At 47.2% G+C, this 16,064-nt stretch overlaps 1 protein-coding gene across 1 annotated transcript in view; it reads left to right on the top strand.

Annotated features, from left to right (window-relative positions):
- Positions 1–8,471: 8,471 nt before the first annotated feature.
- Positions 8,472–16,064, top strand: part of Fhod3 (formin homology 2 domain containing 3) — a 397,434-nt gene continuing 389,841 nt past the window's right edge. Inside the window, exon 1 of the mRNA XM_051202091.1 lies at positions 8,472–8,728. Within this exon, the coding sequence (XP_051058048.1) occupies positions 8,564–8,728 (165 nt within the window). The 5' untranslated portion in view covers positions 8,472–8,563. The remainder of the gene's footprint in view (positions 8,729–16,064) is intronic.

The following is a 16,064-nucleotide window of genomic DNA, read 5'->3' on the forward strand; positions in this document are numbered from 1 at the left end:
ATTAAAGTTTCTCTTCGCAACACTGTCTACCATTACTGAGACTTACAACTCGATTCAGTAGAACTTGGTGTTAGAATGAACACTGCTCTTTGCCTTTGGAGGTTGAGACCACTCTGTTAGCTGTTGTCCTCTGACCTCTTTGCTCACTGTCACTGGCCAGGCTCAGCAAGGGCATTAGTGCCCACACTGAGTTGATCCTGGAGATCAAACTCAGCTGTCAGGCTTGGTGGCAAGTGCCTTTACCTGCTGAGGCATTTTCATGCCCCGCCCCATTTTAATGGGAGGCAGAGGCAGGCAGATATCTGTGAGTTTGAGGCCAGTCTGGTCTACAGAGCAAGTTCTAGGATAGCCAAGGATACACAGAGGAACTCTGACTAAAAAAATCAAAAACAAAAACAAAAAGTTTATTGAGTACTTTGCAACATTGCAAAAGGTCAGCAGGCTGGCAGTAACTAGAGTACACTGCCTAGTTTTCAATCTATATAGTTTTGGTGGCAAGGGTTGAGACAGGATTTTCTGTCTCTCAGGCTGGCTTGATTTTCTGGACTTTACCTTCTAAGTGCTGGAATGTTCCACTGTATCATAACCAGCTTAATTTATATATTTTGAAGATGTATTTATTTATTTTAGTGTGTTAACACTTAAGATTTCTATTTTTTTCTTAGTTTTTAACTTTTTATTTTTAGACAGGGTTTTACTGTATATCCCTGACTGGCCTAGAATTTACTCTGTAGAGCAGGCTGGTCTTGAACTTACGGAGATTTGCCTGCCTCTGCTTCCCAAGTACTAGGATTATAGGCATATGCTACCACACCTAACTTCTACACCTTTTTGATGGACTGGGTTTTTTTTGATATATGTATTATTTGTGTCCCTAGTATTTTTCAGCTAATGTGTCATATTGATGTAGCTATTTCTGAGAATTATTCTGAGAATCATTTTCATGAATAAATTTAAATTCTTAAAAAAATTCTTGGAAAGTTATCAAACTTAGTATAGCAATTTCTAAAAAGATTATTTATCATGGCTGTTCCAGGTGCACAGTGGTGTCTTACTTGCATAAAATGAAGAGGGTGTGTACATTACACAGACCTGCCCAACTAGAGATCTGAGGGGCTGAGGTCCCAGGGGCTGAGATCCCAGGGGCTGAGATCTAGAGTCTGTGCTCTGATCACTGTTGCTTAATAGCAAGTATCTTTGCTTCAGATGCACATGAAGCATGATAAGAATAAGCACCCATGAGTATTTTCTCCCCAGCATCACCTTCCACTGCATTAACAGGACAAGCTCTGTGGGCTTGGTGGTTCGAATCACATGATGGTACTTTGAATGGCAGTCCAGGGACAGAGGTGGTGCATCTAGGAGAGGCGCGGTTAGCTTGGGGGCAAGAAGAGGGAAGTGCCATGGAGACGGATGGGACAGTGCCATCACCTGTCCACGCTTCAGTTTACCTGTCCCTTTCTACCTACAACTGTCCCTGGTCTCAAGGGCCTTCAAGCATGTCCGAAAGTGGCATTTGCTGTCTGGATTGACAATGCCCTGATGTAGCTGATGCTATCAGAACCAGTTGTGCCCCATTTTTTGCCACCTCTCCTTAGTCCTCTCCTTTCTGGCTTACGTTGTCAACTTGACAGGATCTAGGATCACACTGGCGACAGCCGACCCCTGGACGCACCTGTGAGGGATTGTCCAGGCCAATTGGTGTGTGTCTATCCAAACTGTGGTGGCACCATCCCGTAGGCAGGGGTTCTGGACTAAACAAAAACCAGAAAGCAAGCCTAGCACCAGTATCGGTCTCTCGGCTCTCTGACTGATGCCATGGACCAGTTATCTCACTCCTCTCACTATTTTTTTTTCTCTCTGCCATGGTGGATTTTTTTTTTTAACCCGGAACTATAAACCCAAATAAATGCTATTTTCCTTAAATTGCTTTTGTTGTGTATTTTGTCACATCAGCAAGATAAGTAGCTGTGGGATATTCCTTCACATTGTGTGAATATATGTTGCTGTGCTTGGCTTAATAAAAAAGCCAACTGGCCAGTAGCTAGGCAGGATTTTCAGGTCAGAGAGAATGCTGAGAAGAAGGGCAGAGTCTGAGGGTCGCCAGCCAAACTTGGAAAGGAAGCATGGATAAAAGAAGATGAGGTAAGCGAGCCTCTGGGCAGCACATAGATGAATAGAAATAGGCTAATTTAAGTTATAAGAGTTAGCTAAAAACAAGCCTAAGCTATCGGCTGAGCTTTCATAATTAATGAGTCTCTGTGTGGTTATTTGGGAGTCAGTGGTCCCCGATGAAAAAACTCCACCTACAAGTAGCTGATGCAGAGGTGGTGAGTCACCAAGGAGAGAAAGTATAGGCTTCAGGGATCTAGAAGACCCAGTGGCCCACTGTGGGGATTGAAATCTTGGTTGGAACTCGATCCTCAGGGACCTGGTAGCAGCTAAAACCTTCTTTGGTTTGTATTGTTTCAAGCATCTGGGATTTCTGAGACAGGCTGGGCCCCTCTGTCACAGGGCCAGTTCAGGGAGCATGTAAAAATAGAAGGGAAGCTGGGCCCCACATGGTAGCCTCTTCCAGCCTCTTTTTCTTTCCCTCCTTTCCTCCCACTGCCCCCTCCTTCCATCTTCTTCACGGTGTGGGTAAGGCTTCCATAGGATGTCTACTAAGTCTGCCCCATCATCTAGTTGAGGCAGGACCAAGGCACCCCTCCACTCCCAAACCCCTGTGTCTAGGATAACCAAGGTTTCTCTCCATATAGAATGGGCTTCACTAAATCAGTTTGTGCATTAGTGTTAGATCTTGGACCCACTGCCAGTGGCCTCATATATTGTCCCAGTCACACCATTGTCAGCTATTTTAAAGGAGTCTTGCTTGGTCTTATTTCCAGCCTCTTTTTAATCTCCTCTTTTGTGCTAGCAGAATTAACCGCTACACATTTCACTTTACAAGTCCCCAAATTAAAATCGTGGCAAATAATACTCTATGTATAAGGGACAGAACATCTCTAATCTCATCTGAAAACAGAGGAAAACCACAGTTCTTAAAAAATTAAAGGTGAAGTCACTGTGTGCAGTAGTGTCTTAAACCGCTGAAGTCGAGCCACATCTGCCATCTGGTGGCAGCATTAGGTAAGCTGTGTACTAGTTCAAACTGGGTCAGCAACTCTCAACACCCAGTGACTGGGAGGGTTTTTGGACTCTGAGGAAAATTGCATTACTAGTGGTGGAATGATTCAGCACCTTATTTTTCAGTCTACTTAGCATGCACCAGTCTTTTTGGGTCTGTTTTTCTTAAGTCTCTGTTTTTCTTTTTTTGTTTTTTCCTTTTCTTTCCTTCAAGGATGTAACTTTGGACTGACTGGTCCAGCCTGCTCCTATTCACCCTTCCTTCCCTTTCTGTGTATGTATGTGTAACTCCATACATGTGCTCAAGCATGAATCTATATAGAGGTTATGCATCGAGGATTGTACAGCATATATTTGACCGTTGAAGTGATAGCTGCAGCTATCCTCATCTTGAGGTCCTCAGGTCTGTTTGCAAATTTATGGCTTTGCTTTTATCTCTGCAGGGGCAGAAGCTCCGACCCAGCTTCCCAGTTAGGGGTGGTCCTGATTGACATTGTGTTTAACTCTTTCAAAAGTTGTCAAATGGACACTGATTTCTTTGTTTTATTTATTTATTATTTATTTTTGTGTGTGTCTGAGTGTGTGGAAGTCAGAGGACAACTTCTTGTGGGAGTTGCTTCTCTTCTCCCACCGTGTGGGCTGTAGGGAGACAACTCAGGTGATAAGTCTTGGCAAGCAACTTTACTTGCTGAGATATAGCGTTAGCTGCAGCTCAGTCTGAGTCCAGGGATTAAGAGACCTATAGAATCAAGGGCAAATGGAATGGTTTATTGTGTGATAGCTATTAACTCGAAACATATTTGTGTCTGGAAGTACAGAGCTGCCACAATCAAACCCAAGCTAAGCACCTTAGTTGAATGAGAACTGTTTCCCCAAGGTCCCTGTATTTGAATGCTTGGCCCCACTAGGTGGCGCTGTTTGAAGGGGTAATACAACCCTTAGCAGGTGGAGCCTTGCTGGAGGAGTGTGGTGCAGAGTGGGCTCTTAGAGTTTATAGCTCCTCTCTGCTCTATTTGACTCTCACTTTTCCCATGCATGGAAATTCATAGGAGGGATTTTCCACAGTGAGGAGAACCACAGTTAAAATTAAAGGTGATCGGCTAGCTTCCTGCTTCTGCTGCCTGTTGTCATGACTCTCTTGATGTTGCGGACCCTCCCCCTGGAGTTATGTGCCAAAATAAACTCACCCTTCTTTAAGTTACTTTTGGTCATGGTGTTTCATTGCAGCAATAAAAAGTAACTATACATTGGGTAACACAGATTTGCGATGCAGGCAGCACCCCGAGACTGGGAAAGTGGCCAAGAAGTCACTGACCGAGGGTGCACGCAGGTGAGGAGACCTTCCAGACGACGGACATCCAGAACCCTTGACTTAATGCTCGCTGTGTACCCAGTAGTTAGTACTTGGCCTGGGGCAGAATCCCATCAGCACACACTTCCACTGAGAGAGCGAGCTGGAGACACACATCGCTGGTTTCTACACTCCCAGACTTGCCCTTGGGAATGGTTGTATTTGCCCTTCTCTGTGGCCCTTAGCTCCAAGCTCTGTGCAACACTCATTTTTCCAAACTAACATCAGATAAGTTGTTTCTGTGGCTGGTCCTTTCCCATTCAAGCTGGAGATCAGAGGTTTGTAACTTTTGAACAAGTTCTCGTTCTTTAGTCTAAACTAGAGGTGCTTTTGTTCCATAAGATCTCTGTGGATTGTTTGTGAACTTTATTAAGATAGTGTGTCAAACCCTGGTCCTCTGCAAGAGCAACTGCTCTAAACTGCTGAGTCAGCCTCCAGTCTCTATCAATCACATTCTAGAGTTAATTTTACTGAGTTCCTTTCTTAGGCCCTAAGACTTAGGGGATTGGAGCCCTCTTCTGGCCTCCATAGGCACTGCACACACGTGACACAGATATACCAGGCAGGCAAAGCTCAAAAGGGATAGATTTTAAAATAGTTTGCTGTCTGGAAGGACTGGGGATGAGAAATTGCTTTATTTTTTCAATTATAAGTTTAGGGACCCCATATTTCTTCCCTTCTTGCAACTAAAATTCATTAGTATGTGCAGCTGGAAGCAGCACCCAACCATTTTTAGAGATCTCTTTAGATAACTTCTTAGTTTCAAGCTATATGCTCTATTCTTTCCAGATGACTGTAGGCAATTATCTTGCCAAATGTATCCTTGTGCTATAGAATAAAAACTTTTTTTTTTTTTAAATCTTCAGAAGTCTTCAGAAGCATTTTTTTTCCCCTAGAGGAGACTGCTTTCCTGGCCTGTGGTCTCAGGCCAGAGCTCTTTAAGGGTGAGAGGAGGTATTGCAAATCCTTTTCAGGTCTGCTCCTGGAAGTCACACGGGGTTACTTCTACACACTCTTCTGGTGAGAGTGAGTAACAAAGCCACCCTGAGTCAAAGAATGAGGAGTCTGCAATCACTAGGCAGAGGCAGATGGATTGCTATAAGTTCCAGGCCAACCAGGAATGCATTGTAAGACTCTGTCTCAAAAACAAGAAAATCAAGGAATGGCGAAATAGGGTTCATTTGTTAATAGGAGAAGTGATCAAGTTATGAAAATATGAAGGGAGTGAGGGAAATGGGGAGAATATGAAGGGGTTTGGGGGAGGTGGGGAAAATAGGTATATGAGTGAAATGGGGTGCTATGAAGCACGTGAGGGAAATCAGGTGAATATGAGGGGTGTTATGGAAATGGAGGGAATATGAATGGTGTGGGGGAAATGGGGAGATAGGGTGGGTGAGGGGAATGTGAGGATATAAGAAGTTTTGAACAAATGGAAATATAAGGGGTGTGGTGAAATTTGTGGATATGAATGTGGAAGGAATTGGGAAATAAGAGTGGTGTGGGGTGATGGGGAAGTCCTTCTGTGTATATGTTTCTCTTATTGTTTGATCAATAAAGCACTGTGGCCAATAGAGGCAGGGAGATGGGTGGGACTATGAGATGAGGAGAATTCTGGGAAACGTAGACGACGAAGTTGCCATGTAGCCTGCTAAAGAGTCTGGACTCTTCTCCAGTAAGTCAAGACCACGTGGAAATAGGTAGATTAATAGATATGAGTTAATAATTAAGGCAGAGTGAGCCCATAAGAAGCCCTAGCCACCGGCCAACAGTTTCCTAATTAATACAGCGTCTGTGTTTATTCGGGGCTCAAGGGCGGTGGGACCCTGATGGGCCAGAAAACTCATGCTTACAGTGGGGAAATGGCAGAATAGGAGGGTATGAAGGAAATGGGGGCAGCGTGACCATTGTGGGACAAACAAGAGGAATGTGGGGTTTGGTGGAAGTGAAGGGGGAATATGAGGAGTGTGGAGGAAATGGAGAACATGAGAAATTTTATCATTGCCATCTTTGGAAAACTTCCACACCACACTTAGCACAAAGACACTGGAAAAAGACACTAAAAAACTTGTCCTTTCTAAGGAGGGTACATATTTATATCATCCCCCCCCAAAAAAACCCAGAAGAAAACTGTGTTAGTCCCTTTCATGTTGCAAAGATAAAACACGGGACAAAGAAACTTAAGGAGGGAAAGGTTTCTTTGGGCTCATTGATAAAGGAATAATCTAGTCCCTATGTGCTGGAAGGCATGCAGCAGGAGTGTGAGGTGGCTACCCTGTCTACAGTCAGGACACAGCAATGGATGTGATGTTCAGCTTTCTCCTTATTTAGTACTAGATCATGGGATGGCTCCAACCAATGGTCAGGGTGTGTCTTCTTTTCTTCATTCAAACTTTTCAGGAAATACCATTAAAGACACCCTCGAGAGGCATGTTTTGATGGTGAGTCTAAGTGCACTCAAGTAGACAGTATTAACCATCAAAAATATAGGAAAGCGTAAATGAATCAAATATGGTGAGTACATCATGTCATTGGAGAGGCTGAGGCAGGAGGATTGTGAATTTGTGGCCAGTGTGGACTTCATCAACCCCCCCCCCCCCCCCCCCCCCGCTTTGAGACTGGTTCCTCAATTGTGTAGTCTTGGCTGTCCTGGAACCAGCTCTGTAGAACGGGCTGGCCTCAAACTCAGAGATCTGCCTACTTTTGCCTCCCTGGCTCAAATTTTGCCTCAAAAACTAGTCTCCACACCAATCCAAACAGACTATGACAAGTGATGAAGGAATCAGAGGCTGTGTGAAAGAGAGGCCGAGGAGATCTCCAGGAGGACATCCACACTATGTGATGAAGAGTCCACAGAAAAGACATCGTGAAAGATGTGAGTGAGGCTCCTAAGTGAAGGACGAGAGTGTCTATTCTCTTGAAACTAGAGAGAAGGGAGAGGGGCGAATTACGGAGTCGTCTTGGGTGTGAAGAACCACTGGATATTATGATCAGGATGATAGTGAGGGTTTAGGAATTAGCAATGCAGCCTGGGAATGGAAAAAGCGGTGAGTTCTCTCTGAAAACGTTAGAGGCCGCCTGTGAGCAGCGAAGGGGAGCAGAGATTTGCGGCGTGGAGTATTGCGGCTCCAGCTTTGAAGACGTAGACCGGCTGTCAAGCTTCACCAAAGTCCCGGGGTTGCGAGGGGAGGAGACCGCTCCCCGATTCTTTCCCGCATTTTCATCGTTCCGAGATCTGTTCAGAAGCACTCCTACTCCTCTGCCGCAGACCGTCCACTTACAACTTCAGGAGACCTAACTGAGCAGGGGGTGGTGATGACCGACAGGTTCAACCCTATCTCTTAGGGTGTTCTCGGGGCCCGGCTTCGGGGTCGTGGAGTCTCGCCTTGCTGCATATCAGCTCTCACTCTTGGTGCCCTTGGGCTCAAGAAAAGCTGCTGGGATTCCCAGGCTCCTTCTCAGATCCTTTTCTCTCTGGCGCGAACCTCCTTGGAGTCCTTGCCCGGGCTCAGGATCGGTGTCTCCCGGTCACAGGGTTGCAGAGAGCTGGTTCCCTCGCCTCTGCGTGCCTAGCAGGGAGCCGGTCCTATCGTCTTCATCTGGAAAGGGTTTTGCTGTGTTCTGTTCCAGGGGAAACGAAGTCAGAGGACCGCCCTGTCCCCGGTCCAGGGCCAGCGCTCCATGGCTGGTGCAGCTGGAACTTGGGCGGCAGCGCACGTGCAGCCGGCTCTGCGCAGGGGCGTTCCTGCGCGTTGATCCCTGCCAGGCGCAGGGCTGCAGACGCAGTGCTAGTGGCTCTCGAATTCCCTGTCCCTGCAACGGTCGTGTAGGTCGGGGAAACCCGGCCGGCAGCCGGGGAAACCGAGCAGGGGAGGAGCCCGAGTGGGAGGGGTGGGAGGGGGGCGCAGCCCCGCCCCCGCCCCGCCCCCCGTGGCCGGAGTCCGGGCTTGAGCCCGGCGCGCCGTAGCCTGCGAGCCCGCGAGCCTGCTAGCGGCGGCGGCGGCGGCTTTTCCTTCGCGCAGACCAGGCGTCCTGGCCCGCGCGGCCCGCTGACCCTGGGGCCCGCGCCCCACGGGGCAGGGATGCATCATGGCCACGCTGGCTTGTCGCGTGCAGTTCTTGGACGACACCGATCCTTTCAACAGTACCAACTTCCCAGAGCCCAGCCGGCCACCCCTGTTCACATTCCGCGAGGACCTGGCTCTGGGCACCCAGCTGGCCGGGGTCCATCGGCTGCTGCGGGCGCCGCACAAGGTAACCGGGATAGGTGGGGAGCTGGAGACGCAACCCCTGCAGCCGTGCCTGTCAGGGTGGGGGAGCTGCAGACGGGCTGGACTGGCAGAGGCCCCGGGGACACGCGCCCAAGGGCAGATACCATTGAGGGTTAGGCAGAGGGGCCGCGAGCACCCAGAGGCTGGCGCATGACTCTCTGCCTGGCGGGAAGGACAGCTCCACGTCCTAGCCCAGATCTTCGGACGAGCGGGGCCCAGCAGGTGCCATACCGGCCGGAGCAGGGATGCATTGGGATCTCCTTGGCCTCTCCGTTAGCTCGGCCTGGTGGGCGGGGTGCTGCTCGGACGCCGGGGCGATCGGCTCGGGTACCTAGCCTGGCCCCGAGCCGGGCACGGAAAGAGCTCCGGGAGCCGCGGGACTCGGTTTTCTGGAAGAGAGCCCTGAGTGATGCCGGGGACAGAAGCTCTGTTGGGCCTCCCTGGCACTGCGGGCGGCTGGGCGACCCTCGCGACAAAGCACGCTTTCCGGGAACACCTCCCCCTCCTCCCTCTGGGAAGGGGCGCGCACTGCGATAGTGTTCACACTATCCCGTTTTTTCTTCCGAGGAGCAGGTGGCCTCAGGAACCTTGGAGAAGCAGCCCCTGTGGGAGGAAGGGCGGGGGCGCGGGCAGGAGGCTCACAAAGCCTCAGCCCAGGAGCCCCAAATGAGTGTCCCCTGGGAAGAATGGCGTCTCAGTCCACCCGTTAGAGTTTTCTTTTCTTTTCATGTCTTTTCTTTCTTTTTTAACCCTTTGAAGGAGGCCAGGCGTCTTGCAAAGTGATTGTAAAGAGCCGGGCATTGAAAGCTAATCATTTAGCTCTCCGGGAAAGCTCTTCCTCCCACTTAACAGACGGACTGCACCTTGAAGGGTTTACTTCCTTGCTGTATTTTCTGCTTAGGTCCACATCAAAGTTTAGAGATAATTAATTCTGTGAAGATCAATATGGACAAACATTCAGGAGAGAGAACCCTTAGTTCCAAGAGCAAAAGTGATTTTGGAAAAATCCTTCGGTTTTCCGTTAGATGCCCACTTGTTTTGAAAGTAAAGGAGGCTGTGTGGAAACCTGAGGGTTTCCTTCCTGCTCTGAATTCGTCAATGCTCCCTCCATCCCACATAACTAGTAACCCATTTTTTTTTTTTCTTTGAATGAGGCGTGGGACAGATCCCTCTCATTCCTTCTGTCCCGGTTCTGGGTGGCTATAGTCACCGTACTTGGTCTTTCTGACCACAGAGCACCATACCTTGGGAGACACGAGGCTTCTCAGAGTCACTTGAGTAAGTCCTCACCCTTCTCCATCAGCGGATTCAGTTAAACATTTCCCAGTGTCTTCCACTTCGTGGGTATTGCACTCATCATGGTCTCAGTTTACAGTGGTCTTTTGTTGAAGCCACAGAAGCCTCGTAATTGTGGCCTTGTGACCTTGAAGTGGGTTCCTTGGATCTCAAACCCTGTATACATGGGTTGACCTTTCAGGCTCCAGACTCAAGTATGTTTTTATGTTTCCATAGTCCTAATCCAATATTCCTGGTGGGGCAGGAAGACCTGATGTCCCCCCTTCCCTCTCCTGGGTCCCCACCAGAAGCCACAGGACAGCAGTTGCACTGTCTTCCAGAACTTTCTAAGGTATACTTTGTGAAACAAATGCAAGAAGAGGTTTGAGAGAAAATCCAAGATCAATCTAAGACTCTTTTGGCCAAGGACACTTGCTTTTACACTATAAGGACCAGTGCAGCCCGCGGACCGCTGAGCAGAGTTCCTGCAAGCAGGATTCAGGGCATCCATGTGTTTAAGTACACGTTCATATCCTTAAGATGCAGGTTAGTTTCCAGCATTTAAAAAACAATCTTTTTGAGGGAAGGGGACAGTCTCCCATATCCCAAGCTAACCCTGAACTTGCTACGCGTCTGAGGATACATTTGAAAATTTGATCCTATGCCTGTACCTCACAAATGCTGGGATGATAGCTGTGTGCCACTGAAACTCCATCATGCAATGCTGGGCTTTGTGTGTGCTAACACCTGAACTGATCTCTTCAGTCCCTCCAGCAATTTATCTTAAAGGTAGATGACCCGCCTATGCTAGACAGAGAGTCAGCTTGGAGCACTCAGCCTGTAGCTGAGCTCCCTGAGCCCTAGTGCATGGTCTCACCTAACACCCACCACACAGCTCCATGAAACAGGGCTTTATTCATCCCCGTTTTCGAGGCAAAGAAACAGAGGTAGAGAGCAATGAAGCAACCTGATTTCTCTGCCGGGAGGAAGGAGCCGAGAGCCTAATTAGGCCTGTGTGACTGGACATCTCAGTGCTCCTCTGCCCCCTGAGCAGCTGTGTGGGTGAGGACCTGAGATGCTATACTCCCTGGGCTTTCTCATCCGTTACCTTGAGAAGTTCATCTAACACATCCATTGTGTGTGTGTGTGTGTGTGTGTGTGTGTGTGACCTTTTGGCCTGGGGGCAGGTGATATTACAAGCAGAAGGGCTTGTAGAATTCCTGGTCTGTAGAATTCTTATTCAGAGGTGGGAACACATAGTTAGCAGCTGGATGAGGTAGGCTCACTGACCTTCCAGGCCACCGGTGAGTCTTCCTAGGGCTTAGGGAACACTTCTCCTGGGGGAGGGGCGTGGTGTTCTGAGATGGGCCTTTGTTGGAGGGAGGGGACTCTGGGAGGCAGAAAGGGGAAGCACAAGGGTGGATTCACCAGGGTGGATTCACACATGTACACTCCCAGGGTTCTCAGCCTTGTCCTGCAGGTCACAGAGAAGAACATGTAGAGTGTAAGCCTGGGCGTCAAGAGCCCCTGTATCAACACACACACACACACACACACACACACACACACACACGCACGCACGCACGCACACACACACACACACACACACACACACACACACACACCCCCAAAGCATTTCAGAATCCAAGGAGAGACTGGGGAAATGGCTCAGCTGAGGTGCTCATCACATAGTCACATAAGTGTGATGACCTGAGCTCAATATCCCAGAACCTTAAAAAACAAACAAACAAGCAAAAACCAACCAACCAACCAACAACAACATCAAAAAGCAAAATAAAAAAGCTACGCGTGGTAGTGCATACCTGTGATCCCAGCACTGTGTGTGTGTGTGTGTGTGTGTGTGTGTGTGTGTGTTGGGGGGGAGGGGAGGAGGGTAATGGGAGGAGTGCAGGATGGTGGGAACAAAAGGATCCCTGGGGCTTGTTGGCCACCCAGTGTAGCGGGATCAGTAAGTTCCAGGTTCAATGAGAGATTCTGTCTCAAAAAAATAAAGTGGGGAGTGATTGCAGAAGACACCTGGTGTCAAACTCTAGCCTCTGCATGCACACATGAATCCCCAGCCCCTTCCACAAACACACACACCATACACACAACAACAACAACAAAAATCTAAGGTCATTTTTCCTCATTTGATAGACAAAACAGGAACTTTGGAGTATTTGTATAAAAAGAGTCATGACTAATGTGCATGTCAAAATAGCAATTATGACTTTGCAAATAAACTTAAAAATATTTATTTCATATGCATGAGTTCTTTGCTCACACATATGTGTGAGTCTTATGTGCATTCTAGAAAGGTGAGCTGCTACATGAGTGCTAGGAATTGAACCCAGGTCTTCTGCAAGAACAATAAGTGCTCTTAACCTCTGATCCATCTCTGTAGCCCCCACAATTGTAATTTTTAATTACTGAGTAGTTTGATTTAGGAACATTTTTAGCGTGTACTAAGCGCTAGAGAGACTAGAGTTGTGACAGCCACTCTGTTCTAGGTACCTGTCTCATCAAACCCACCCCACCCCACCAAGCACATGGCTACTCAGGCCAGGGACAAGACAGGCTAAATATGGGAATCATCTGGTCACATGAGTTTCATATCCCAAAGTTAGCTTCTGATGCTGCTCTGGCTCAAGGAAGCTCAATGGCTCCACTCTAGTGTCTTGAATATTCTCCTCCCAGGAAATCTGTCCATGCTCACTGCATATCTTACAGGGCTCATCTTGCTTGTTTCCCGTTTAATTCTTTCTCACAACCTTTGTCTTTGTGGCTACCCATGTTGCCTCAGCTATCCCAACTGTAAAGCAGCCAATTGTACCCAGTATTAGATCTTTGCTACAAGCACAAGGTGGAGATCATCCGGGCTTCCATTTGAGCTGCACATTCAGGCTTACCCTGATCTACTGATTCAGAACACGTATCTTATGATGCTTGGGTAATCCCAGTACCAATTACCACCCGAGTGCACATCTTCTCTCTTGTTAGATAACTTCCTGAAGATGATGCCCTGGTGGCCCCTTTCTCTATGTTGCACCTAGAAGCTAAGTAGTGCTAAGACAGGGCATGCATCATGTTGATTGACAGGTGTTAGTTTTAGAACACAAATCCACCCGTATTATTGCCGTAATGAATTTCCACCTTAATCCTCTTAAGGGACACATCTGTTTGCTACATTACATTGAGATTTTTCAAAGATGAGATCATTAGTAAACTTGGCAAGTGGGTTATGCCTCGGTATCTTAGGACAACACTGTTTAAGAATGTTCTATGAATGGCTACGAGTCTAAGCAGGGTTGAATCTAACCCCACTGTAATTAGCTCACTTGGTTGGAACCTTGCTATTGAGATCGGGATCATGGGATTGAACCCTTTATGGGTCAGCTGGCTTTGCTTCATGCATGGCTACAGACCATGTCAGTAACCCAGCCAGACATCCAGCAGGTGCTCTCATGGCTCCTTGCAAGCATCTGAGTTGGAACAGAATGGCAGCAGACTTGGGGAGTTGGGGCAGGGCTCTTCTGGAATGAGCTTGTGTTGGAGAGTGTCCTGTAGACCTCCATGTCAAATTTCATTTATCACTGTCCCCAGCAACTGTGGCAGGTGGACAGACAAGGAAATGCCAATGAGCACACAAGGAAACTGAGGCATAGGTAGGTTAAGCCAGTTGCCTAAGGCCATGCTGCTTTAAGTGAAGAACCTGGGATTTAAGGTCAGGTCTTTTTTTTACTCTGAAGCCTGTAGCCAACTGTGTCCCATTATTAGAAAACCAGCAGAGTACACACGTGCTGCTGCTCCCCACGGGGGCGGGGCAGGGCTGCCTGCCACAGAGCTGCGACTTACATTGCTCTGCTCTGGTGAGTCCTCCCATGGCTGATGCTCTGTGGGCCTGTGCCTTTTGTCCTTGGAGTCCAACCTGGGTCCTTCAGAAAAACAACAGGCTTGTCCTCCCCCTCCCCCACGGGACTGTGAAATGTTAGTTCTTTCTGGTGGCAGCTTTAAACTGATTAACATGCCAGGTCAACTCGGGAACACCCTTCCCCCACCCTCTTTTCTTTTCCTCCGGTCCTCTCTAGTGTGAAACTTCCCAGCCCCATGGGACTTTGCTTCCTTCAGACAGAGGCTCCTGGTGGCTTCCGTACTTCATCTGCTGTTCCTCTGACTTTCTTGGCTGGCTTAGGAGTGCTCAGTTTGAAAGCAGCCTCTACTTCTTGCTGCCTTTGCAGTGTTGGGGTTGACATTCGTACATTTTTGGGTTGGGAAGAGAGAAGGCTAGGAGAGTGAGGAATTAATATTGAGTCATAGCAAAACGCCAGGCCTCATTACAGGGATGCCTTCAGCAAAAAGCCCAATTGGAGGACATTGGAGTTTCTCCATCAAACAAACTGTGAAGAAAAAGAAAAGTCTAGAAGGAAACAAAATGAAAAGGAGCTTGTGAGATATATTGACCAGTATGAGGGTATGAGACTCTAATTGAAGTCTGAGTCAAACAAACACATTGTAAATAAATATTTGAAATTGGTGGGGAAATCAAGTGTGACTGGCTAGTTGATAGTATACGTGGTTAACTTTTAAAATTATTAAAATAAATAAATATTTCAAAAAGTACTTATTTACTTATTTTGTGCTGGTGTATACCTACCCGTGTGCATGTGCCATAGTTTGTGTGTGTGTGTGGAGGCCAGAGGTCAGCTGTCAAGAGTTGGTTGTCTCTTTCAACCATATGGATCCCTAAATTGAACTCCGGTTGGCAGACTTGGCAGTAGGCACCTTTTCCAGCTCCACACGACTAATTTTTAAAGAGATATAACTATGCTGCTATTTTGAAATAAGAATCTGTGTTGTCCAGAGATACATAATAAAATACTTACAGACCAGATTATTAAATGACTGACCTAAGATAGAGAGGCTGGTAGGTAGGTGAGTCAGTGTCCAGATAGGACCAGGCAGATCATGGTTAAACTGGACTGTGGGATATGGAGAAGGGAAAAGTATAGGGTTCTTATACTTTTGCTTATTAGATTTTTTTTTAAGTAAAGAGATGATTGATGATCCTTCTGGGATCAGAGCTCTATCATTAAGGCTTACAGTTCCCTGAGCATGTTCACTATGGCCAAGTGAAGTTTTTTATCTTGCCATAATTATGTCTTACTATATAGCCCTGGCTGGCCTTGAATATATAGTCTTCGCCTGCTTCTGCTGATTCTGAGATTTCTGGCATGCACCATCATACCTAGTCTCTTCCAATGGTGTTTTTTTTCTTCCTACTCTATTATAGTCACCTATAATTTTAGAAAGACATCACTTTTGTTTGTGTTCAGAGCATCTTTCTAAGCTCAGCTGATCACCATGACAATGTCAGCAGGTTCCTGTATCATCTCCTGCTGGTTTGCTAAAGGAAATGCTCAGGGCAGGATACACTAGGCTCCAGTATAGGCACCTGCATTTGAACCGCTAAGTAAGATGTAGTTAGAGCTGAAATTAATGGCATCTTATATAAAGGCAAACCAGTTTCCCACTGCTGTTGAAGCCTTGGCATGCCTCCTGGCCTCACAAGGGCTTGATTTCCAGTGAGCCAACCTTTGCCACTTCATTTTGGCTCCAAAGAACATCTTGGGTTGTAACAAATGGAAGGGATATTTTAACAAATGAAAATGGAAGTTGTGTATCTTTTTTTTTTTAAATGGGTGGACTAAAACATTTGTAGGCTAACTATCAAAGAAGGGATACGATGTATCATTTGTAAGAAAAAACAAAACAACAATCAATCATCAACCAGAAGTCTCAGAACTTTTGGAGACTGTAGCAAATGGGATCTACATTGTATCTGTATACAAAACTCGGCTCCTCACTTCCTCTGGCTTAGTTTATGTGGGCCTTACTCTCCCTCCTGCCTTAGTGCTGGGATTGCAAGTGTGCCTCACTATGCAAGGTATCCACAACGCCCTTTTACCAATGAGTTTTGTAACTTGGACATTAGGATGTCAGGCTCCAAGGGGGGACGATGAAGGACTGTTAGGAAAACATCTTAA

This window comes from Phodopus roborovskii, unplaced genomic scaffold, assembly GCF_943737965.1.
Source record: "Phodopus roborovskii unplaced genomic scaffold, PHOROB, whole genome shotgun sequence".
Classification (NCBI taxonomy): Eukaryota; Metazoa; Chordata; class Mammalia; order Rodentia; family Cricetidae; genus Phodopus; species Phodopus roborovskii.